Source organism: Elephas maximus, chromosome 11, assembly GCF_024166365.1.
Source record: "Elephas maximus indicus isolate mEleMax1 chromosome 11, mEleMax1 primary haplotype, whole genome shotgun sequence".
NCBI lineage: Eukaryota > Metazoa > Chordata > Mammalia > Proboscidea > Elephantidae > Elephas > Elephas maximus.
Window position 1 is genome coordinate 70,599,493 of NC_064829.1, and position 26,418 is coordinate 70,625,910.

The 26,418-nt window shown below is 36.1% G+C and overlaps 1 protein-coding gene across 5 annotated transcripts in view; it reads left to right on the forward strand.

The window, feature by feature from the left end:
• Nucleotides 1-26,418, forward strand: part of RELCH (RAB11 binding and LisH domain, coiled-coil and HEAT repeat containing) — a 145,220-nt gene that overhangs the window by 92,711 nt on the left and 26,091 nt on the right. For all 5 annotated transcript variants that reach the window (XM_049902141.1, XM_049902142.1, XM_049902143.1 and 2 more), the window contains exons 14-22: nucleotides 334-474; nucleotides 1,137-1,301; nucleotides 3,303-3,450; nucleotides 8,760-8,916; nucleotides 9,542-9,665; nucleotides 11,795-11,843; nucleotides 16,077-16,156; nucleotides 21,368-21,474; nucleotides 23,253-23,352. In XM_049902141.1, the coding sequence (XP_049758098.1) occupies nucleotides 334-474; nucleotides 1,137-1,301; nucleotides 3,303-3,450; nucleotides 8,760-8,916; nucleotides 9,542-9,665; nucleotides 11,795-11,843; nucleotides 16,077-16,156; nucleotides 21,368-21,474; nucleotides 23,253-23,352 (1,071 nt within the window). The remainder of the gene's footprint in view (nucleotides 1-333; nucleotides 475-1,136; nucleotides 1,302-3,302; nucleotides 3,451-8,759; nucleotides 8,917-9,541; nucleotides 9,666-11,794; nucleotides 11,844-16,076; nucleotides 16,157-21,367; nucleotides 21,475-23,252; nucleotides 23,353-26,418) is intronic.

Genomic DNA, 26,418 nt, shown 5'->3' on the forward strand with positions numbered 1-26,418 from the left:
ACTGCCCCATAGGGTTTCCAAGGAGTAACTGGTGGATTTGAACTGCTGACCTTTAGGTTAGCAGCCGAGCTCTTAACCACTGTGCCACCAGGGCTCCAAAATTCAGGGTAGAGGTTGTTACATCTAGAGAAAAGATGGAAGAAAGAGTGTAAAGGAGACTGATGTGTTAGTTGTATCTGTAACATTTTATTCTTTTGAAAAATAAAGACTTGAAACAAATATGGCAAAATATTAATGTTTTTAATCTGGAGTGTGAATTTATGGGTGTCATTATCTATACTTCTCTGCTCATAGTATAAATAAATAGTAAAATATGTTATTGTTTATTTTCAGAAAGAAATCCGTAGCTCCTTGGTTCTTTCAATGTTGCAACAGATGTTAATGGAAGATAAGGCAGATTTGGTAAGGGAAGCTGTGATCAAAAGCCTTGGTATCATTATGGGATACATTGATGATCCAGACAAATATCAACAGGTATGTTTTTCCACTTAAACCCCTTTTATTCCATTATAAAATTAGCTTGTTTACAATCTCAGATCCAGGTACCTTGTATCTGTAGTGGGGATGGTAGGCGTGCCAACTTTAGTCAGTTGTAGGTGGCTGTCTGGCTTCAGTTCTGCAACTCAGAGAAGAGAATGTTATGATTTGTTTACAGTATCTGCCATAGCTATGAGGCACAAAATTGGCCACAAGCATCCCATGTTTGTGGAGGGCATTGATGATTCAGTGGTAGAATTCTAACCTTCCATGTAAGAGATCCTGGCCAGCGCACCTTGTACAGCCACCAACTGTCTGTCACTGGAGGCTTGCATGTTGTTATGATGCTGAACAGGTTTCAACTGAGCTTCTCTACTAAGATGGACTAGAAGAAAGCCTTGGCCATCTACTTCCGAAAACCCTATGGATCTCAGCTGTCTGCACAACACATGTGCCATGTTTAGTACCCTTTGTTTTTGGTTTGCTCATCAGTGGATACGTAACATTTTCTTTAAAGGAACCAGGAAGGGTAGGTTATGGATAGCTTGCTTTCTTAGTAATATTTTCTAAATTTACGGTGTTGTATATTTATTACTGTTAAGATTTTTAAAAATTTATTCTTTTAAAAATTCACATTTTATTTGTTTCCCTTTTGTCAGGGTTTTGAATTGTTGCTCTCAGCCTTAGGTGATCCCTCAGAAAGAGTAGTTAGCGCAACACACCAAGTATTTCTACCAGCTTATGCTGCCTGGACTACAGAACTTGGAAATTTACAGTCTCATCTTATACCTACACTACTGAATAAGATTGAAAAACTTCTCAGGGTAAGTCTTTTCTTTGTTTATATAATTTATAGAAATTTGAAAGGTCTGTTCCAAGCCATGTTGGAAGAATGTTGGGGAACAGGGTCAGAAAGTTACTACTTAATTGAATATTCTAATAAATTGACAGTTGCAGATTTTGTTAGGCTGGAGCCAAAAGAGAGATTTGAGGAAGTTTGCTTTGCTGAAACTAGAGTAGAAAGTACATTGTGGATTTCTTAGCACCTCGTGGAATTAACTTGTACGTTATTCAGAAAGCCAGCTCTTCCTTGACCCTTCTGAGAACTTAAATATTTTACTTAAAATATTAGCTCCAGTTTCCAGAATAAAGAGGTAACTAAAGTATGACTTTCTAAAGCTTTCTTATTTATAAGATATCAAAATTGCCTTAACGGTGCTTATTTCACTGCAATATTTCATTCCTTCCCTTTTATTTCACTTGAAAGTCCTTTTTTTTTAAACTGTGATAAAATATACATCACACAAAATTTGCCATTTTAACCATATTTAAGTGTACAGTTCAGTAGCATTAAGCATTCCCTTCCTTTTTAAAATGAATTTTTATTCTTTCCAACTTAAAAAATTGAAAAAGAGTTGAAATGATAGAAACTTCTTGCTCTAATTTTTGTATCCAAGGTCCCCTTTTAGAGGCTAAAAGAGAAACTAATGTTTCTTTACTGCCTACTATATACCATTAAGGTAGATACTTTACATGTGAAATATCCTGTTTCGTTCTCATAACCCTTTGCATTACATTCTGTTTTTTATGTGGAAACTTTGAGACATGGCAATTAAGTAACTTAGCAAGGGTCCCACAGCTGTCAAATGACACAGCTGGGTTCTGATACAGGTCTTTGACTCCCAACTGTTGCCCTTTTTAACCCCAAATTTTAAAAGTCATCTTTAAGGCTTTTACGTAAAGCATTGTAGCTACTTTGTAGATGGTCTCATGTGTATCCATGTGTATTTATTTCATGTAAAAATTAGTCTGTTCTTTCTGTAAATTTCAAGATGGATGTTTTTAAAAAATAATGGCAACTAGACTGAAGTATCCCTTTTTACTTACTGAAGTATTCATTTTTACTCACTTACTTTGGACATGGCATCAGGAAAGACAAATCACTACAAAGGGACATCATGTTTGGTAAAGTACAGGATCAGTGAAAATGAGGGGAGCCCTCAGTGAGGTGGACTGATACAATGCTACCACAGTAGACTCAAACATACCAACCATCATGAAGATGACTCAGGACCAGGCAACATTTTGTTCTGTTATATGTAAGGTTGCCATGAATTGGGCCCTACTCAGTGGCAACTAACAACAACTACACCCCTTTTTATGAAACCTAGAGAATTTTTTATATTGTTTTTAAAAAGTGTTTGCATTTTTTGTATCTGAGAAGTATCCATACTTATTTTTCTAGTTCTCGTTCATAATATGGCTAATTCCACACTACTACTAAAAATATCTACTTCCTTTGAAGTTTTTTCTCTTACATTTTATCTATGCGTTGAATTATTTTAAAGTGTTTTCAATGCTGGCAAATGTAGATATAGCCTAATCTATAAAAGGAGATAGGAAGTAAGAGAGGGGAAGTAGCCAGGACCCTGCTGGTTTAACAGTTGAGCATTTATAATGATTCCTGTGGCTCATGTTAGCATCTTAACTCTGACTTGCAAAATTTCGTAAATGAGAACTTCTCAGTAGCAGAAAAAGAAGAAGAAACTTGTAAAAGATATTCCCTACAAATAGGAATGACTGATGTTCACCTTAAAATTTTCCATATAAAAGATTCTATTATTTCTATGCTTCTTCACATTTTCATATACTTAGAGAAACTAAGAAAAGATTCATGGACACTTCCATTACATATTAAGCCATGAGTCCAAAATATAGGTCCTTCAACGTTTTATTATTTGTTATAAAAAGGAAGAACTTCATAAATATGATTAGCTATACAATTTTAAAAGACTGAAATTGGCTCCCACCTCCATATGTTCCAGGAAGGAGAGCACGGGCTGGATGAACATAAGCTCCACATGTATCTTTCTGCTTTGCAGTCCTTGATCCCTTCACTCTTTGCACTAGTGCTACAGAATGCACCTTTCGCCAGCAAAGCCAAGCTTCATGGTGAAGTGCCACAGATAGAAGGTACTGAACTGAAATTCTGGAGGGAGGATGTAGAATATTAGCAGCTTAGCTTCCCAAAGAATTGTTTCTGATTAAAACTCTAAAAATCATTTTATGACAGCATAATTACAAAATGTATTATATATGTAGTTAAAATAATAAATGTTGGAGAGGCTGTGGAGAGATTGGAACACTTATACACTGCTGGTGGGAATTTAAAATGGTACAACCACTTTGGAAATCGATTTGGCACTTCCTTAAAAAGCTGGAAGTAGAACTACCATACGACCCAGCAATCCCATTCCTCGGAATATATCCTAGAGAAATAAGAGTCTTTACATGAACGGATATGTGCACACCCATGTTTATCGCAGCACTGTTGACAATAGCAAAAAGATGGAAGCAACCAAGGTGCCCATCAATGGATGAATGGATAAATAAATTATGGTATATTCACACAATGGAATACTATGCATCGATAAAGAACAGTGAGGAATCTGTGAAACATTTCATAACATGGAGGAACCTGGAAGGCATTATGCTGAGTGAAATTAGTCAGTTGCAAAAGGACAAATATTATATAAGACCACTATTATAAGAACTTGAGAAATAGTTTAAACTGAGAAGAAAGCATTCTTTTGTGGTTACGAGAGGGGGGAGGGAGGAAGGGTGGGAGAAGGGCATTCACTAATTAGTTAGTAGATAAGAACTACTTTAGGTGAAGGGAAAGACAACACACAATACAGGGGAGGTCAGCACAACGGGACTAAACCAAAAGTAAAGAAGTTTCCTGAATAAACTGAATGCTTCAGAGACCAGCATAGCAGGGGCAGGGGTCTGGGGACCATGGTTTCAGGGGACATCTAAGTCAATTGGCATAATAAAGTCTATTAAGAAAACATTCTGCATCCCACTTTGAAGAGTGGCATCTGGGGTCTTAACCTCTGGCAAGCGGCCATCTAAGATGCCACTCTTCAAAGTGGGATGCAGAATGTAATTATGAGCCCAAGAGACAGAAAGGGCCACAAGAACCATAGACTACATCATCCTGAGACCAAAAGAACTAGATGGTGCCCAGCTACAACCGATGACTGCCCTGACAGGGAACACAACAGAGAACCCCTGAGGGAGCAGGAGAGCAGTGGGATGCGGACCCCAAACTCTCATAAAAAGACCAGACTTAAAGGTCTGACTGAGACTAGAAGGACCCCAGTGGACATGGCTGCCGGACCTTCTGTTGGCCCAGGACAGGAACCATTCCTGAAGCCAACTCTTCAGACATGGATTACACTGGAGAGTGGGTTGGAGAGGGATGATGGTGAGGAGTGAGCTTCTTGGATCAGGTGGACACTTGAGACTACGTTGGTATCTCCTGCCTGGAGGGGAGATGAGAGGGTAGAGGGGGTTAGAAGCTGGCAAAATGGACAGGAAAAGAGATAGTGGAGGGAGAGAGCGGGCTGTCTCATTAGGGGGAGAGTAATTGGGAGTGTGAAGGTGTATATGGGTTTTTGTGTGAGAGACTGACTTGATTTGTAAACTTTCACTTAAAGCACAATAAAAATTATGAAAACAAAACAAAACAAATGTATTATATGTATAGAATCTTCAAATCATAGATTGTATAATATCTAAACTAAACTATGTGGCATGATCTTTTATGGATAAGCCTTGTATTATTTTCTGTTATCTGTGCTTTTCATTTTGAATGTGTAGTCACTATGGTACCATTAAAATAATCTTTTTTTCAGAAGCTGGAATAAGTATTTCTTCCCATTAGTAGCTCTGAGTCTATGAAAATATTCACTTAAAAGTTACTAGTGCCAGCATATGAACTTAGTTGCTTCTACTTTCTTTATATTTTCATCTTCCCCACTGTTTCATTAAATGTAATTACTTTTTCCTGCTATGTGTTTGATAGACAGGGCCATAAGTACATGTGAAATAATTTTTTTTCCAAATACTTTTCCATATTCCAAAGTAAGGAATTTGTCTTATTTTTAGAAATAACATGGAATTGATAGCAGAGACTAGTATTTTCTTATCTCACTGCCCAGCTTACCAGTAAGTAACCTTTGATACATGGCAGTAGGCAGCCCCACTGTACCTAACCCCCAAGATAAATGGCTACAGACAAGCTGTCACTGTGCCTCAGATCCCTTTGCAGCTTTTTCAGATTTGTGAAATTATCCATGCCTCTTACTGGCTTCTGATAGACAAAGAATTATAACATCGAGAGCATCCCGTAAACTCATTGCCGTCGACTCATAGCAACCCTATGGGCCAGAGCAGAACTGCTCTATAGGGTTTCCAAGGCTGTAATCTTTACAGAAGCAGACTGCTACATCTTTCTCCCATGGAGGGGCTGATGGATTTGGACCACTGACCCTTCAGTTAGCAGGCAAACTCTAAAACCACTGTGCCACCAGGGCTCCTTATCAAGAGCATCAACAGACCCTTAATGTTTTTAGAATTGCCATTTTCAAATAAACCGTGGGCTACCTATAATCTTTATCTTTGGAATATGAAGTACTATGTCCAAGGATACATGAAGCCACAAGATAAACATGATGTACACTACTGGCATGTCAGTTTTATTTGAAGAACTGAGAGTGGATGGGTGGAGTGAGTTTAATATATTAAATGATATTATTGAGGAGAATGAAAATTCCGACTTTTAAGACAAGATTTCACAAAGAACTCACAGCTGGTCACTTCAGGTTCTATCACTTTATTCATGAAGGCGCATCATCTGCCTAGGGATATTCCTAACTTTTTAATTCCCCCTTTTTCTCTTTCTACCTTGCTATCATTGGGTTGTTTATTCGCCTATCACATAATTACTGAACGTCAACTTGCCAAGCACTGTACTGGGATTAGATAGAGAAATTTAAAAACAGGGGCTTTAGTTTAATCCATTATGTACATTGTCCTTCTAGTGTTTATTTGACCTTTTCTTGTGATTATGTCACCATCATACCAAAAATAATCTTTCATTTTCTTTTCCTCTCGACTTAATTTGACTCCCTGACTTTATCAGTAGTTATAAAAGTTGATTTTATTCTGCTCTCATTTAGGATATAATGTGTTTATTATAAATGAGCATTTACTATATCCTTATTTAGGGAATATGCATCTCTCTATATCTACCTGTATATATGCATGCATACATACGTATACAAACCAAAACCAAATCTTTTGTTGTCAAGTCAATTCCAACTCAAAGTAACCCTATAAGACAGAGTAGAACTGCCCTATAGGGTTTCCAAGGAGTGCTGGTAGATTCGAACTCCTGACCTTTTGGTTAGCAGCTGTAGCTCTTACTGGTATGCCACCAGGGTTTCCACACATACATATGATGGGGTATAATTTATTGAAAATGAAGATTTACTTGTTTTCCCACAAATATTTTTATTAGCAGTTTATTTCACAAGATTGACTAGTATTTATGTCAGGCCCTATTTTAGGCATTTGGGGTATAACCGTAATCATTCAGCTATGAACAAAATAGACAAAAATCACTACCATCATAGGACTTACATTCTTGTGGAGGGAAATATACTAACAATTCATAACAGCTGTTATATTGCTGGATAATTGTAGTTATTTTGTTGACAATAAAAGCCTAGTGTTTTGCCAGCCTATTGAAATGGCATTCTTGGGACCTTTTTGTATTATATATTATATATTAGATGCTCAAATTTTCTTTAAATCACTGTTAAATAATGTTTTGAGGCTCCTGAAACATTCTGATTGCTTATCTGTAATAACTGAGCTATTCAAATAATAACTTATTTTCTGACACCATTCTTCTTCTGTAAACTTACCCTTAAATCTTTGGACACCACTCTTTCTCCAGCAAATCTCAACATATCTGTTTTATTTTTAATTTTTCCATTATTTTCCAATAAGGAATAACGTTCATTCCACTTTAGTGTAGCAAATTATGACCAATGTAATAGAACCCTGTTTGAATTTATGTCTGATACATTTTGACATGGTATAGAAATATGGAACACAAATATCTCTCACTGTCCCATCTGTTACATTCCTGAGTGGGGATAGTAAGAACTCAAGTAGAGAGCTGAGATAGTGAGGGGTGGATACTGTGTCATCCAAATTTATTTCTTTGTTTATTATGATAGCAAACAGTAAAGGTGTGATAGCAAGGGATTTATTCAAAAATTTTCTGAATCTATTTAATTCTTTAGTTCAGATAGCAAGGGATAACCTTTATTTCTTTTAGTATATTGTTAAAGGCCTGGTGCATCACAGGAAGGCAATACCATGTTAATTTTATCTTTGTTCTGAGCATTTTTTTAATTAGGTGCTTTTTTCATATTCTGTCATGTTTCATAATTATCACTAAGCCATTAGTATGTTCAAGAAAATGCTATATGCTTATTTGTGCCTTTTCAAGGTGATTGTCGTTATATAGGAGTTGTTGGCCCATTTGTAGTTTCTTTGACTTATATTAGTAGGTCCAGTAGTAGTTTCTTTTGTTAATGACCAGTTAGTGTGCTGTACGCATCCAAAAAGTATTCCCTTGATAACCTAGGGTCTAATTACTATCTGTAACATCACAGATGTTATCGATATGTTCAAACTTTTAAAATATGCTAGTAGTATTCATGTTTTATTTACATAGTTTTGGGAGTAACTTTTTAAAATTTTCTCCCCAAACTTTAAAAACATAACCGAACTCTGGTTATAATAGTTATAGTGCACCTTGCATTGTATTACTGGTCACTGGCTTTAACGTTTTATGTTAATGTTTATCAAACAATGGAAGTTAAAAAAAATAAAAGTATTTAATATTGGAGATTAAATACTAATGAAACCTGTTCAGCTCAAGCTTTATTGTATTTTATATCATTATTCTCTGGTATGTGAGACAGTTTTTTCTCTACTGTTAATCTATTAGTTTCTTCTTAAAGAAGACATTTTATCATATTTACTTTTTTATTGATATAAACAGCCTGATGGAATTACAAATATTTTTATTTTATTTAAATCAAATCCATATTTTAGATAAGAGTTTTATCTTTGGGTCATTTTTAATGTAAATGAAATTTTACTCTTCATTAACAGCTATTTCATTGCAGTATGGTGTGCTTATTTGTTCGATTTGTTTGCATGTGACCAGAATTCATTTCATAAGTATATTGTTTTCTAAAAATTATTTGATTAATATGTTTCAGTTTTTTGTTTTTTGACTTTACCAGAAACTAATTAAAAATCTGGGGGATAGGGTCTGTTTTCATTTTGACACAATAGCTAATTTGTCAAACTGCCGTTTTCCATGTGATTTATTTTGCTTCTTTTATTTATAGTGACTAGGTTCCCCCGGCCTATGTCACCTCTTCAAGATGTATCTACTATTATTGGAAGTCGTGAGCAATTGGCAGTGCTACTACAACTTTATGATTACCAGTTGGAGCACGAGGGTACAACAGGCTGGGAGAGTTTACTATGGGTTGTCAATCAATTGTAAGTTACCCACCTCCATATTCATCCGGTGTATCTAAATCGGTTGAATGAACGATAGCTCGTTGTACTTAGTAGCTATAGCACTGAAGGACAAAATATAACGAACTTAACAATGTAACATGGCATCATCTGTGGTAAGCTTCTTTGGGAAAGAAGATTCACACCACTGGGTATACCTTTATTTATGAAGGTAGTGCTGCTGTATTATGTCTCTAGGATCCATCTGCTACCTTGTTTGTCCAGCGTGATGGATTTGAATTAGCACACATCCAGACTGCTATTTTAGAGGCTAAAATGGATGCCGTGCTGATTTTCTTCTGTGTGAAGCTTAACTGGAATCAAATGCATAGATTTCAGTCTCATTAATACCATACTCAGAGCCGTAGCATTAAGATTCCAGAAATTTTATAGCAAACAGTTAAAATTCATTTTTAAGAAGTTGATAGAGTAGACTGTAATCTTAAGTCCTTTTCAAACAGTTCAAAACAAGTCCTTTGCTTTGAAACCTTACTGACTATAAAGAGCAAAACAGAAGAGGTTTTTGGATTGCATTGTTTCTGAAATTAGCAAGGAAACAGTAATTTATATGTAACCCCTGCCTCTTTTTCTTTTCTTTCCTATTCAGGTTGCCACAACTTATAGAAATAGTTGGCAAAATTAATGTTACTTCAACTGCCTGTGTCCATGAATTCTCCAGATTTTTCTGGCGCCTTTGCCGGACGTTTGGCAAAATTTTTACAAACACTAAGGTAAAAACTTGTTTTCCATGTTTTTTAGTATGCAGGACACATAAAAATGTAATGTGTTAATTTTATAACAGAGTAAATAAAAGCATGAGACCTTCCTTTACTCTAATACTGTCACAGAATACTATGATAGTAAAAGAAAATTCCAGTTGGTTATATTCTTATCTTTACTGATTATTATAAGATGATTTAACCAGACTTGGAAATAAGGTCTACTCACTGTACGTATCTCAAAGATTTTCAGCATAGGCGGTGTCAGCTTGGGAACCCAGACACAGTCCCTTGGATATGCTACTGGTCCTTGATGCTCTACCAAAGGCTCAGGAAACAGCTGTTTCCTCAGGACACTTTGGTCAAAACCTCAGGCGATTATGGAACCACAGGAGTTTATATATAAGACTTTCTGTAAGGACACTGCCTCTTAGAAATACATGGATTCTCAAGATAAATACTGCATATTTCCATCTTTACCAAAAATATCCTTTGTCACATTTGCCTATACAGGTTATTTTTTAGCTTTAGATATTGAAATTAGAATGTCCTTGGATCCCAGTTTCTTCATTAATCCTGTTAATCCATTTGTCTCATAACATATTGTTAAGCTAGTTCTTTAGAGACCCAGTAAAAACATAAAAAGATGTAGTTGCTATAATCAGATGTTAATCAAGAAATTTAAAAGTTACTGCATCTCTTTATTATTAAATTTGCAGTTACTGAAACATTTAAAGCAATATAATGTGGTATAGTTGACTGGGCAAAATTTGTAAGACTTGAGTTATTGACCTGTTAACTGCTGACTAATATTTGTGACCTTTAAAAAATAAGTTAATTAATCTGGGCTTAATCTTCTCACATATGAAATGGAAAATGGCCTCAATGTCTTTTAATTCCGTAAGTCTGATTCTGTAGATTAATCTTTTAACAATGGTCTACCCCTCAGTTTAAGTCAAATACATGAATTTTAAGTATAATATTCCTGACGTACCTATCAAAAAAACCCAAACCCACTGCCATTGAATCGATTCTGATTCATAGCAAACCTATAGGACAGTTGCCAAGGAGTGCCTGGTAGATTCGAACTGCCGACCTTTTGGTTAGCAGCTGTAGCACTTAACCACTTTGCCACCAGGGTTTCTGACATATTTTATAGGACAAAAAACAGCTTGATATTACTGTAGAAGAAACAAGATCGTTTTACATTTTCACCAGCATCTAATTGTCAAACAAATATAATTTAATTTTACTGTTATGAAGATTGGCAAGAATTTTTTGGCATCTCCAAAAGAAGTAACTCATTTTTTTTTAGAAAGGCAAATCAGAGCCCACTTAAGCACTGAATAGTAAGTGGTTGGCACAGTTGCCTGAAATCCTTGGTAACTTCAGTGATAAAAAATTGAAATGAGCACTTGCTCTAACTTAAAATATTAAATTTAAAGTCTGTATTTGATGTTTAAATTTAAATTTTAAGGAAGTTATTATGAAAGACTAAATCTAGTCACGTAATGAGTATGTTGCTTATCTTAAAAAAAAACCGTTGCCGTTGAGTCCATTCCAACTCATAGCAACCCCATAGGACAGAATAAAGCTGCCACCTAGGGTTTCCAAGGAGCTGCTGTTGGATTCAAAGTGCTGACCTTTTGGTTAGCAGCCAAGCTGTTTAACCACTGAGCTACCAGGGCTCTGTGTTACTTATAGAATACCCCAAATGAATGGAGCTTCCTTTTTATTCCCTTTTAATCCAGCAAAAAAATTTTTTTTTTTTTTGAGTAAGCCTAATCATGTAATATCTTCCTTGATAACACTTTCTATCACCGAGTTCACTTTTAGGAGGCAGTACTTTCAAGCATTTACAGTCATCTTGGACGTTATTTTAATTTAGTGAGGGAAACTTAATACTTGTTGACTTGAATAGTTTTTTTTTTAATTGCTTTCAATTTTATTTTTAAAAATGTTATTTTTAGTAACTTAACTCCTTTTTTTCTAAGCCTTTAAATTAAGAATGATTATATTTCTTACTACCTAAATCAATGCTCTGTAAAACAAATAGAGTGGTAATAACATTTTATTTATTTAATCATTGATTAGTCCTTTGCATCTGAGACTTTTTTGGATCTTTTCTTTGGATTACTTAGGTAAAACCTCAATTCCAGGAGATTTTAAGACTGTCTGAAGAAAACATTGGTAAGTTGTTCATTATTATTTTTGGAAACAAGTGAATCTCCTAGGAAAAATGCTATATTTGATATATGTAAATTGTATAAACGATCTAGCAGGTACAATTGAAAAGGAAAACATGTATTATGAAGTTTTTGGCTTTACAACTGTGTCCCTTTTAATATCCTTCCGATGAAGTGATGCTGAGTTAATCCTTCAATTCGATTAAATGTCTACCTTGTCTGTCTGTTCAGACTCACCCAGCAGCTCTGCAGGAGAAGGACCTGCTTCCATAAAGATTACAGCCAACAAAACTCTATGGGGCAGTTCTACTCTGTCACATGAGGTCGCTATGAGTCAAAAAATGACTCAATGGCACCTAACAATAAAAACACTGCCACTACTTTTGTTGTAACTAAATTGACCTAAGGTTGAGCTTCCCAAACTGGATACTTTTACCCTTAGAGGTTTGAAGTAGTATATTCAAGATACTGAAAGTTACAAAATAAACATGTATCTTATTCATAATTAGTTATTTAAAACTTTAAAAAATCAAATAAAAACATCATGGAAAAGAATGCAAAATATATATAAATGTTTAAATGAAACATGACATTTCAAATTACAGGCTTGAATGGGCAGCACCAGCCCTTCTGTGATAGTTTTTACTCACCTGTCTTAAGAAGTATAGTAACAACACCATTGGCATAAGAACTTGTTTGTGTGTAGATCTTGTGTGGTTTTCCGGTTTCTAGGAAAAAGTTGCAGAAAATATTAAAAGAAAGGAAATTTAGATCCCTGCATCCCCTCTTTTTATAGCTTGCTTGATTTTTAAATGTATAAATAATTCTTACCTAATTCTTACCTTAGTGATTTGGTTTGAGTGGCTTAGAAAGCTGCTCCGTTTTGGCTCTCTGCGGAAGTAGTTCAAGTTTGAAAATATTGACGAGGTTTGTTTTGGACATATGCTTTCTCAAGGCCTCTTAAAATAACGTTTTGAACAAGTAATGTCTGGAAAACATTATTATCTCTGGAACTTTTCTTTTGAAATAGTCTAGAGATACTACACAAGAAAATCTCTTATAAATAGTCACAGGTTATTCACCTGTGATTGGATGATTTTCCCTTCTCTCCCTGCTTTATATAGCATGACTCCTCCCACCATGAAAGAAATCCGGGCTCTGGCTGGCTGGAAAACCATAAAGAGAATACAGGAGGGACTCTGGAGCTAGTACTAGAAACTAGGTAGAACCTTATACCTGGAAACAGAAATAATATCTAGATGTCTGCTTCTGAGCTGAGTGCCTTGGCATTTTACTAAACACTGCATACTGAAAGCATAAAATTTTAGATATCCCTGCCTATATGGGTACTTGGAAGACTCTTAAAGCCCTGATTTCTGGTTATGGAAATAAGAGTATAAGATCTGATTTTGGTTATTAAAGTTCTTTTCCATCTACTAGAAAAATAGTGATTATGCAAGAAGTATTAAGCTGACCCTCTACACCAACAAAAAGAACATCAAAGAGGAAATCACCAAATCAATACTATTGACAGTAGCCCCCAAGAAGATAAAATACTTAGGAATAAATCTTACCAGAGATGTAAAAGACCTATACAAAGAAAACTGCAACATACCACTGCAAAAAACCAAAAGAGACCTACATAAGTGGAAAAACATACCTTGCTCATGGATAGGAAGACTTAACATTGTAAAAATGTCTATTTTACCAAAAGCCATCTATACATACAATGCAATTCTGATTCAAATTCCAATGACATTTTTTAATGAGATGGGGAAACAAATCACCAACTTCATATGGAAGGGAAAGAGGCCCCGGATAAGTAAAGCATTACTGAAAAAGAAGAACAAAGTGGGAAGTCTCACTCTACCTGATTTTAGAACCTATTATACCACCACAGTAGTCAAAACAGCCTGGTACTGGTACAACAACAGATACATAGACCAATGGAACAGAATTGAGAATCCAGACATAAATCCATCCACATATGAGCAGCTGATATTTGACAAAGGCCTGAAGTCAGTTAAATGGGGAAAAGATAGTCCGTTTAACAAATGGTGCTGGGCATAACTGGATATCCATCTGCAAAAAAAGAAACAAGACCTGTAGCTTACACCATGCACAAAAACTAACTCAAAATGGATCAAAGACCTAAATCTAAAACGATAAAAATAATGGAAGAAAAAATAGGGACAATGCTAGGCGCCCTAATACATGGCATAAACAGTATACAAAACATTACTAACAATGCAGAAGATAAACAAGATAGCTGAGAGCTCCTAAAAATCAAACACCTATGCTCATCCAAAGACTTCACCAAAAGAGTAAAAAGATTACTTACAGACTGGGAAAAGGTTTTTAGCTATGACATTTCCGATCAGCACCTGATCTCTAAAATCTACATGATACTGCAAAAACTCAACTACAAAAAGACAAATAACCCAATTAAAAAGTGGACAAAGGATATGAACACACTTCACTAAAGAAGATATTTAGGTAGCTAACAGATACGTGAGGAAATACTCATGATCATTAGTCATTAGAGAAATGCAAATCAAAACTACAGTGAGATTCCATCTCACTCCAACAAGTCTGGCATTAGTCCAAAAAACACAAAATAGTAAATGTTAGAGAGGTTGTGAAGAGACTGGAACACTTATACACTGCTGGTAGGAATGTAAAATGGTACAACTTTGGAAATCGATTTGGCACGTCCTTAAAAAGCTAGAAATAAAACTACTATACGATCCAGCAAGCCCACTCCTTGAAATATATCCCAGAGAAATAAGAGCCTTTACACGAACAGATATATGCATACCCATGTTCATTGCAGCACTGTTTACAATAGCAAAAAGATGGAAGCAACCAAGGTGCCCATCAACGGATGAATAAATAAATTATGATATATTGACACAATGGAATACTAAACATCGATGAAGAACAATGATGAATCCATGAAACATTTCATAACATGGAAGAATCATTATGCTGAGTGAAATTAGTCAGTTGCAAAAGGACAAATATTGTATAAGACCACTATTATAAGAATTCAAGAAATAGTTTAAACAGAGAAGAAAATATTCCTTCATGGTTATGAGAAGGGGGAGGGAGGGAGAGGGGTTTTCACTAATTAGGTAGTAGAGAAGAACTCTATTAGGTGAAGGGAAAGACAACACACAATACAGGATAGGTCAACACAACTGGACTAAACCAAAAGCAAAGAAATCTCCTGAATAAGCTGAACCCTTCAAATGCCAGCGTAGCAGTGGCGGGGGTTTGGGGACCATGGTTTCAGGGGACATCTAAGCCAATTGGCATAATAAAATCTATTAAGATAACATTCTGCATCCCACTTTGGAGAGTGGCGTCTGGGGTCTTAAATTCTAGCAGATGGCCACCTAAGATGCATTAAATGGTCTCAACCCACCTGGAGCAAAGGAGAATGAAGAACACCAAAGACACAAGGTAATTATGAGCCCAAGAGACAGAAAGCGCCACATAAACCAGAGACTACATCAGCCTGAGACCAAAGAACTAAATGGTGTCCAGCTGCAACCAATGACTGCTCTGACAGGGAACGCAACAGAGAACCCCTGAGGGAGCAGGAGAGTGGTGGGATGCAGACCCCAAATTCTCGTAAAAGACCAGACTTAATGGTCTGACTGAGACCAGAAGGACTCCAGTGGTCATGGTCCCCAGACCTTCTGTTAGCCCAAGACAGGAACCATTCCCAAACCCAACTCTTCAGACAGGGATTAGACTGGACAATGGGATAGAAAATGATACTGGTGAAGAGTGAGCTTCTTGGATCAAGTAGACATATGAGACTATGTTGGCACATCCTGTCTGGAGGGGAGACGGGAGGGTGGAGGGAGTCAGAAGCTAGCCAAATGGTCACAAAAAGAGAGAGTGGAGGGAAGGGGAGCGTATTCTCTCACTAGGGGGAGAGCAATTAGGGGTATATAGCAAGGTGTGTATAAATTTTTATATGAGAGACTGACTTGATTTGTAAACATTCACTTAAAGCACAATAAAAATAAAAAAAAAAAGAAGTATTAAGCTGTGTTTTTACAACCAGTAGAAATGTGTTCTAATCACATTATTTTCCAAAGTAGTAATAATATTTATTTGTAAACCTGGTAAACAGTTGTGACTTTAAATACAATTGTATCATGACTTTTTTCTTTGTGTTCAAAATTACATACTCAGATCTTTAAAATTATTTTAATGATTTTAGATTCCTCAGCAGGAAATGGAGTCCTCACTAAAGCCACAGTCCCCATTTATGCAACAGGAGTCCTTACATGTTATATTCAGGTAAGGGAAAAATTCTTATTTATCTTTCTGTTTAGAAACATACTTCTATATTTATATTTATAAATAAAATTCTATGTTTATCTTTCTATTTAGAAACATACCATTTATGTATATTGAATGTGTGTAAGTGAAAATGTTACCCCTAAAGGAAAACAATAGTTTTTTTTCCAATAAATAATTTATAGCGGGGAACATATTTGAATAGTAAGAACCTGCCTAAAATCTCAGTTGGATGAATAAATTTAGAGATCATATGCTTTTTGATATTTTGTTAGAAGTGTTAGATTGCATTTGTTTAGCAGAGTTTGTGTGCATGATGAGTTTTTAATAAATAACAAATAGTAAATTTGTTGGGTGAAACAAAATGCTATAGAGTACTATACTTTATCGTTATTTTAGCCAAATACTTTTTAACTTTTTTTTCTTTTTTAACTGTTGCAGCATAATAAACCACCCTAAAACATAATGGCTGGCTATAACCATTTCGTTTGGTTATGATTCTGTGATCTGGGCTTTGCTCAGCTAGGCATCTCTTCTGCTGGTTGTGCTAGTGGTTACTGATGTTGCTTCATTAAGCTGGTCAGTGAGCTGGGGGCTCAGGTAGGATGGCTGGCCTTCACTATCTGTGGTGACACAGGGCCCCTCTCTCCACATAGCCTCCTGAGGAGCAGAACCAGACTTATTATATCGTGACTTAGGGCTCCCAAGAGTGCAAAAGCAGAATTTGCCAGGCCAAGCCTTAGGCCTGGAATTAACACAGTATCACTTCTACTGCATTCTGTTGGTTAAAGCCAGTCACAGGCCCACCCCAGATTCAAAGGGAGGAGGGAATAAGAAAGAGTGTTAATCAAAAGATGTAGTTCATTGGTGGCCTCCTGTGTAACAGACTGCCACACTCCACTTTACATTGTTTTAAGTAAATAACACACAGGATGTATAACAAGACTTGTGGCATTCTAAAATTACTACAGCACATTTTTGAGAAACATTAATTCCAGTTAATATATGAACTTGTGATAAAACCTCTTCCTTGGATTTAGTCACATGGCATTTTAGATACCACCCCCCCACCGCCAAAAAAATTACATTATCCTTTTTAAGGGTGAGGCATTCCCACCAGTAAGGTGAAACTATGGACTCAGGATAAAGCATTTTTAGAAGTTAAAATGTGAGAATGAAGAAGGAACTCGTACTTCAGTGATTTCTTGAATTTTCCCCCACTGTATTAATTTCCCAGGGATGCCATAACAAAGCACTACAAATCAGTGGCTTATAAGAACGGAAAGGAGTCTTTGAGTGGCTCAGATGGTTAAACGTTTGGTTACTAACCAAAAATTGGTGATTTGAGTCTGTCAAGAGATGCCTCAGAAGAAAGGCCAAGTGATCTACTTCCAAAAGGTCACAGCCATTGAAAACCACGTGGAATGCAGTTCTGCTCTGAAACACATGGGGGGTCACTATGAGTTGGAATCGACTTGCGGGCAACTGGAATAAGAACAGAAATTTGTTGCCTGGAGGCAATTTATTGTTCTGGACACTGTTGTTGTTAGGTGCTGTTGAGTTAGTTCTGATTCATAGTGACCCAGTGTGCAACAGAACGAAACACTACGTGGTCCTGCACCACCCTCACAATCATTGTTACGCTTGAGCGCATTGTTGCAGCCACTGTGTCAGTCCATCTCGTTGATGGTCTTCCTTTTTTTTCACTGACCCTGTACTTTACGAAGCATGATGTCCTTCCTCAGGGACTGATCCTCCTGATAACATGTCCAAACTATGTGAGACATAGTCTCACCATCCTTGCTTCTAAGGAGCATTCTGGCTGTGCTTCTTCCAAGACAGATTTGTTTGTTCTTTTGGCAGTCCAACTGCACATTCTTTGCCAGTACCACAATATTCTTTGCCAATACCACAATTTAAAGGCGTCAATTCTTCTCCAGTCTTCCTTATTCATCATCCAGCTTTCACGTGCATATGAGATGATTGAAAACACCATGGCTTGGGTCAGGCTAACTTTAGTCCTTAAAGTGACATCTTTGCTTTTTAACACTTTAAAGAGGTCCTTTGCAGCAGATTTGCCCAATGCAATACATGTCATTTGATTTCTTGACTGCTGCCTTCCGTGGATATTGATTGTGGATCTGAGTAAAATGAAATCCTTGACAACTTCAATCTTTTCTCCGTTTATCATGATGTTGCTTATTAGTCCAATTGTAAGGATTTTTGTTTTCTTTATGTTGAGGTGTAATCCATAATGAAGGCCGTAGTTTTTGATCTTCATCAGTAGGTGCTTCAAGTCCTTTTCACTTTAAGCAACCAAGGTTATGTCATCTGCATAACGCAGGTAGTTAATGAGCCTTCCTCTAATCCTGAGGCTCCGTTCTTCATGTAGTCCAGCTTCATGGATTATTTGCTGAACATACAGATGGAATAAATATGGTGAAAGGATATAGCCCTGATGCACACCTTTCCTGACTTTAAACCACACAGTATCCCCTCGTTCTGTTCAAACGACTGCCTCTTGATCTATGTACAATTAAGTGTTCTGGAATTCCCATTCTTCTCAATGTTATCTGTAATTTGTTATGATCCACACAGTCGAATGCCTTTGCATAGTCAATAAAACACGGGTAAACATCTTTCTGGTATTCTCTAATTACAGCCAGGATCCATCTGACATCAGCAACAATACCCCAGATTCCGCAACCTCTTCTCAACCTGGCTTGAATTTGTGGCAGTTCCCTGTTGATATACTGGTGTAGCCACTTTTATTTTCAGCAGAATTTTACTTGCTTGTGATATTAATGATATCGTTCGATAATTTCCACATTCAGAGAGATCACCTTTCTTGGGAATAGGCATAAATATAGATCTCTTCCAGTCGGTTGGCCAGGTAGTTGTCTGCCAAATTCCTTGACATAGACAAGCGCTGCATGTGTTTGTTGAAATATCTCAACTAGTATTCTGTCAATTCCTGGAGCCTTGCTTTTCAACAGTGCATTCAATGCAGCTTGAACTTCTTCTTCCTTCAGTACCTTTGGTTCCTGATCATATGCTACCTCCTGAAATGATTGAACGTCGACCAATTCTTTTTGGTGTAGTGACTCTGTGTATTCCTTCCATCTTCTTTTGATGCTTCCTGCGTCAATTTTTTTTTTCCTGATAGAATCCTTCAATATTACAACTCGAGGCTTGAATTTTTTCTTTAGTTCTTTCAGCTTGAGAAATGCCGAGCGTGTTCTTCCCTTTTGATTTCCTATCTTCAGGTTTTTGCACATGTCATTATAACACTTTACTTTGTATTCTTGAGCCACCCTTTGAAATTTTCTGTTCAGCTCTTCAAAATCTATCCTGAAGTATAATGCTTTCAGATAATATCCATATACCTACAAGGAAGACTAGTTAATACAAGTATTATTCAAGTTTATTCACCAACCCACAAGGCCAAAGATGAAGAAATTGAAGATTTTTACCAACTTCTGCAGTCTGAAGTTCATCAAACATGCAATCAGGATGCGTTGATAATTACTGATGATTGGAATGTGAAAGTTTGAAACAACAAAGATCGGAAGTTGGAAAATATGGCCACAGTGCCAGAGATTGCATGATAGAATTTTGCAAGAGCAATAACTTCTTCATACACGTGGACCTCACCAGATGGAATACACAGGAATTAATCAACTACATCTGTGGAAAGAGATAATGGAAAAGCTCGATGTCATCAGTCAGAACTAGGCCAGGGGCTGGCTGCGGAACAGACCATCAATTACTCATATGCAAGTTGAAGCTGAAGAAAACTAGAACAAGTCAACAAGACGCAAAGTATGACCTTGAGTGTATCCCACCTGAATTCAGAGACCATCTCAAGAATAGATTTGACACACTGAACACTAATGACCGAAGACCAGACGAGTTGTGGAAGGACATCATATATGAAGAAAGCAAGAAGTCATTAAAAAGATGGGAAAGAAAGAAAAGACCAAAATGGATGTCAGAAGAGACTCTGAAACTTGCTCTTGAATGTTGTCATTGTCTACATAGTAGGCAACTAAAGATGAATGAAATCTCTATTCCAACTTGGCTATGAAGCTGGTTTATCAGTGTCTAAGCCTTCTCACTAAGTAGACTCATGTTTTACAATTGCTGTATCCATCCTTTATTCATGCCGATAATTACTTCTGTCAGTCTTTTATCTCTACCTGATTCTAAACTAACCTATGTAGAAAAAAAAATGGTAGGTGGTAATCCAGTCTGTCTCATGCATTTTTTGATACATTCAAAAGATTTTTATTGTTGACATCTTATGTCCCTAGTGAGAAAAAACTTGACTTTCATGTATTATATATTTATTTCATGATAGAATGTCAGGTACCTTAATAGGCTCAGGTTAATTTAACACATAAAATTATTTTTTACCTCTCCTAACTCAGCAGGCTTGCTTTTTTCTAGCATATGTCTTAATGGTTGCTGTGGAATAAAAAGAAAGTAAAAATTTTGTGATTATGAAAGTAATAATGGTTCATTGAAGAAAGTTTAGAAAATAAAGATTACAAAGAAGGATTCAGAAATCACAGGGGACAACAATTTCTTTTAAGGACATAGTAGTCTATTTCATCAAGCATGCAGAGCTTCTCAGCACTAGGATATTGCAAAGATAATTTCTTGGAAACCATTTTTTCTACTATTAGGAAAACTATTTTATCAGTTTGTATTTAGGTACTTAGGGCCAAAATTCATGGGAATGAAAATTGGGTAAGTAAATTTGGATAAGAGAATATACTTTTAAATGTACTAAATCAGAACTCTCCAATAAAACTTTATTTGCTAATGGAAATTTTTATATCTGAGCTGTCCAATAAGGTAGCCACTAGCTACATGTGGCTATTAAGCACTTGAATTTTAGCCAGTGAGACTAAGTAACTGGAATTTTTATAACATAATTTTATTTAAATTTAAATAGCTACATGTGGCTAGTGGCTATCACATGGGATAATGCAGATCTAAATCAAAGAATCGAGATACACTTTGTCATCTTCCAAGCCTGACCATCGATATGCTTAGTACCCCGCTTAGTAAATATCTTTAATTAAAATAGCTTCCGAACTAGGATACTTTCCCCTTAATTGGTAATATTTTGTAATTATAGATAATTATGGTTTTTAGTTCTCCCTGATTGCTTGGAAATTCATTGTCAGTCTTTTTGCTTTGTAGGAAGAAGATCGAAAACTGTTAGTTGGATTCTTAGAAGATGTAATGACGCTGCTTTCATTATCTCATGCTCCTCTTGATAGCCTGAAGGCTTCTTTTGTGGAACTGGGGTAAAAATAACAGCTTATAGTTTTGTAAAAGACATATGAAGTTTATAAACTGGAATTATAGAGTACATATTTTAAGTCTAGAAGGATTGACATATACACCAAATCTCTAGGTTTTAAGACTTAAGATGGTTTTGATTTTGCTTATTTGTATCAATACATTGTAATTAAAAAGTAGGGGAAAGGGTACAGACATGTTTTCTTTGACTTATTGGGAGAAATAAAACCAAGTATAAATTTGAAGAAAATTTAGTTTCCCAGAACTGAAATAGGAGTCCCAAGGTGAAAGCCAGCTCATTGGACTCCTTTTTCTTCTTTAATTTGCTTAGTCCTGCTCATAATTGCATTATCTGGCTGCTAAAATAGTTTTTATTTCCATCTTTACTGAAAGCAGGCCCATGCATTTATTAATAATGCCATCTGACATTTCAGTAGGCTTCACAGCCAACAGACCCGTCCATGTAGATGATTCGAGTTGATTTTATTTGATCTTACAACAACCATATGACATAAATAGGACATGTATTGCTTTGTATAGATGCAGAAACTAAGGCCCATAGAGGTTGTAACTTACCCATCTGCCTCTTAGTCCAGTGCTCTTCCCTTTTTCTCATCGAAGAATTTTGTTTTTCTTTCTTTTTTTATGGTTTTAACTTTTATGCTACTACGGTTGAAATTTCTATCATGATTGTGAAGGCTTAGAGAAACTAAAAGTGCAATTTTTAAAAAAAATTTTATTGTACTTCAGATGAAGGTTTACAGAGCAAACTAATTTCTCATGAAACAGTACACGTATTATTTTATGACATTGGTTAACAACCCCACAACATGTCAACACTCTCCCTTCTTGACCTTGGGTTCCCTATTACCAGCTTTCCTGTCCCCTTTTGCCTTCTAGTCCTTGCCCCTGGGCTGGTGTGCCCCTTTAGCCTTGTTTTCTTTTATGGGCCTGTCTGATCTTTGGCTAAAAGGTAAACCTCTGGAGTAACTTCATTACTGAGCTAAAAGGGTGTCCGGGGGCCATACTCTCAGGGTTTCTCCAGTCTCTGTCAGACCAGTAAGTCTGGTCTTTTTTCATGAGTTAAAATTTTGTTCTACATTTTCTCTAGCTCTGTCCAGGACCCTCTCTCTATTGTGATCCCTGTCAGAGCAGTCAGTGGTGGTAGACGGGTCCCATCTAGTTGTGCTGGACTCAAATCTGGTAGAAGCCGTGGTAGATATGGTCCATTAGTCCTTTGGACTAATCTTTCCCTTGTATCTTTAGTTTTCTTTATTCTCCCTTGCTGCTGAAGGGGTGAGACCAATGGAGTATCTTAGATGGCCGCTCACAGGCTTTTAAGACCCCAGACACTACTCACCAAAGTGAAATATAGAACATTTTCTTTATAAACTATGTCATGCCATTTGAGCTAGATGCTCCCGGAGACCGTGGTCCCCACAGCCCTCAGCCCAGCAATTTGGTCCCTCAGGGAGCTTGGATGTGCCTATGGAGCATCTATGACCTTGCCTTGGACAGGTTGTGCTGGCTTCCCCAGTGTTGCATACTGACTTACCCTTCTAAAAGTGTAATTTCTTAATATGCTGAATATGTTTGTGGCTTTACAAAATGACTTGCTTTTTAAAAGAATCTTATATTTGACCTATTAAGCCACACAGAGCAATTCCATGTATTTATCAATATTTTTATCATTAATAGTCATTATAAAAATCATAGTATTTTTCAGCACACCACTAAGATATTTGTAGCTCTGATTTTTAACATCGATTTTTTTTCCTTCCAGTGCAAATCCTGCCTACCATGAGTTACTGTTAACGGTTTTGTGGTATGGTGTTGTCCATACTTCAGCACTTGTGAGGTGTACTGCTGCTAGAATGTTTGAGGTATGTAAACAAATACTTCTGTTAATCCAGATTATAATGATTTTCTTTGGAAGAGGGGGAGGGAATGTTTTTTAAAAAAGCACCTTATGTACCATTTTATGTTGATGTATATTTTATGGCATTGAGCAGTATCTAGTTGTGTACTGTGTGATGGGGCAGAAATTCAGTGATTTAGCTTTTACATATTTAAGAATGCTTTCTAGCCTTATTGATTCCTGACTGTTATTCTATTATCATTTCCATTTCTCAAATTCTCTTTAATTCTTATTTTAATTTTCATCTTATGTAAACCTCTGTGACTATACTTTTCTGTTTACTGAGGTATATAGCTAATAAACTAAAACAATAAAGGTTATCTTTCAAGTCATACAATTTAATTGGATTCATGAGTAGTATTTAAAAAGCAATTATTGTAATTACAAAAATATTTTATTGACTTATACTACCTACTTTACTGTTCCCTCACCTATATCTGGAATAATACCCCTCTACATTAACTGCCCATAGCCTTGTAAGAAAGAGGAGACTGTTTGTATCAAATTTACATAAATGTTCTTAATTTGCCACTTATCCAAGAAACATATGAAAATACATATCTTTTGTACCCATCATATAGGAAATTATATCTTAGCCTAGTGTACTTTTTATATATGCATATTTTTTGAACTTTTATTTGAGCAGTAAATTGGGTTAGAGCATTTCTTGTTGTTGAGTCATACCCTAGAGCCAAACTGCCCGGGTTCAGTTTCCATCACTACCACTTAGTACCTTTATAAATTACTTGGGTAAGTTCTAACTTCTTCGTGACTTAGTTTCCTTATCTACAAAATGAAGATGATAATAATAAGTACTCATCACAAAGGACTTTCGTTAGTATTAAAATAATTAATATTTGTAAAGCCCTTTAAACAGTATCTGGCACATAATTAGAGCTTAATAAATGTTAGCTATTCTTATCAATACTAGGGACTCTTTTCATCCATGCTGTTACTTCACAAAATAATAGAATAGAATAGGGAGCATATACTTACCCAGACCAAAACTGTCCATTATATGCATGTAATTCTTAAAATACCTTAAAACATTTTTTCCATAAGAAGAATTAGGTAATTCAGTTTTTTCCTGAATTTCAGAATTTCTCTACAGGTTAAAATAAATTGCAATCAGAAGGATGGGTTATTGTTGTCAGTTGCTGTCAGGTTGGTCCCAACTCATAGCAATCCTATGTGTGACAGAACAAAACACTTTCCGGTCCTGCATCATCCTCACAATTGTTGTTATGCTTGAGCCCATTGTTGCAGCCACTTTGTCAGTCCATCATGTTGAGGGCCTTCCTCTCCTTCGCTGACCCTCCGCTTCACCGAACATGATGTCCTTCTGATAACATGTTGAAAGTATGTGAGGTGAAGTCTCGCCATCCTCACTTCTAAGGAGCATTCTGGCTGTACTTCTTCCGAGACAGATTTGTTTGTTTTTTTGGCAGTCGACATTCTTCGCCAACACCCATAACTCAAAGGTGACAATTCTCCCTCGATCTTCCTTATTCCACCCAGCTTTTGCATAAATGTGAGGCAGTTAAAAACACCATGGCTTGGGTTAGATGCACCTTAGTCCTTAAAGTGACATCTTTGCTTTTTAACACTTTAAAGAGGTCCTTTGCAGCACATTTGCCCAATGCAGTGCATCGTTTTGTTTCTTGACTGCTGCTTCTATGGATGTTGATTGTGGATCTGAGTAAAATGAAATCCTTGACAACTTCAGTCTTTTCTCCATTTATCATGATGTTGCTCATGGGTCCAGTTGTGAGGATTTTTGTTTTCTTTCTGTTGAGGTGCAATCCATACTGAAGGCTGTGGCCTTTGATCTTCATCAGTAAATGCTTCAAGTCCCCTTCACTTTCAGCAAGCAACGTTGTGTCATCTGCATAACGCAGGTTAATTAATGAGTCTTCCCCCAATCCTGATGCTCTGTTCTTCATATAGTCCAGCTTCTCAGATTATTTGCTTAGCACACAGATTGAATAAACATGGTAAAAGTGTACAGCCCTGACACACACCTTTCCTGATTTTAAACCACACAGTATCCCCTTGTTGTGTTGCAACAACTGCCTCTTGATCTATGTACAGGTTCCTCATGAGCACAACTAAGTGTTCTTTGCAGGGTTATCCATAATTTGTTATGATCCACACAGTCAAATGCCTTTGCATAGTCAATGAAGCACAGGTAAACATATTTCTGGAATTCTCTGCTTTCAGCCAGGATATATCCGATATCAGCAATTATATCCCTCGTTCCATGTCCTCTTTTGAATATTTAAAATTTATTCCTTCTAAAACTTCTAAATATATAAAATAGGTTCATGAACTCTAAAGAAACTTCCATTGTTATCAAGAAGAGGAAAATCCTCTCCATGTTATTCCCTTAGTTACTATACATATTTTATTAAAAAAAAAAAAACTATAAATCAAGTCTTCTCTCTCAAGGTGAAGGCCAAATTTAAAAATTGATGTCTAGTACAAGTTCCTTCTGGGTATAAACAATTTTTATTTATTCATTATGCTGGAAAAGGAGTATTACCATAAGGAAAAGAAAAAGATCTTTCTCTGGTCCACCCCCCAAAAAAAGAAAAAAGGCATCCTTTTAAATGAAGAACTGTTTCTGTAATATAGTCTCTTCATAGGATTTTATTCTAAGACCATAAAAGCTATTTCTTTCTCTTCAACCTTTTATTTCTGAAATGCATGTGCAAATTAGTGAAGCATACTATATGAAAGAATGATTTAAATAAATACGATGAAGGATTCTTCCTTTCTGCTGTTTATTTTTTTTGCCTTACTTCCTGTATGTGGCTTTAGATTGATTTTGGTTTCTATATTTGCTGTCAGTGAAAAAAAAACAGTGCTGGTGTAGAAACTATGCCTATGCTTAAACAGTTTTCAGTGTTCTCTCAGATTGAACACAAACTTCTGAGTCAAATTCAAGAGACTTATTTCAATGTTTTTTCTAATTTATGACAAAAAAAATTTCACAGAGCATATGTCAGTAAAAGGGATTAGTAGGAGAAAT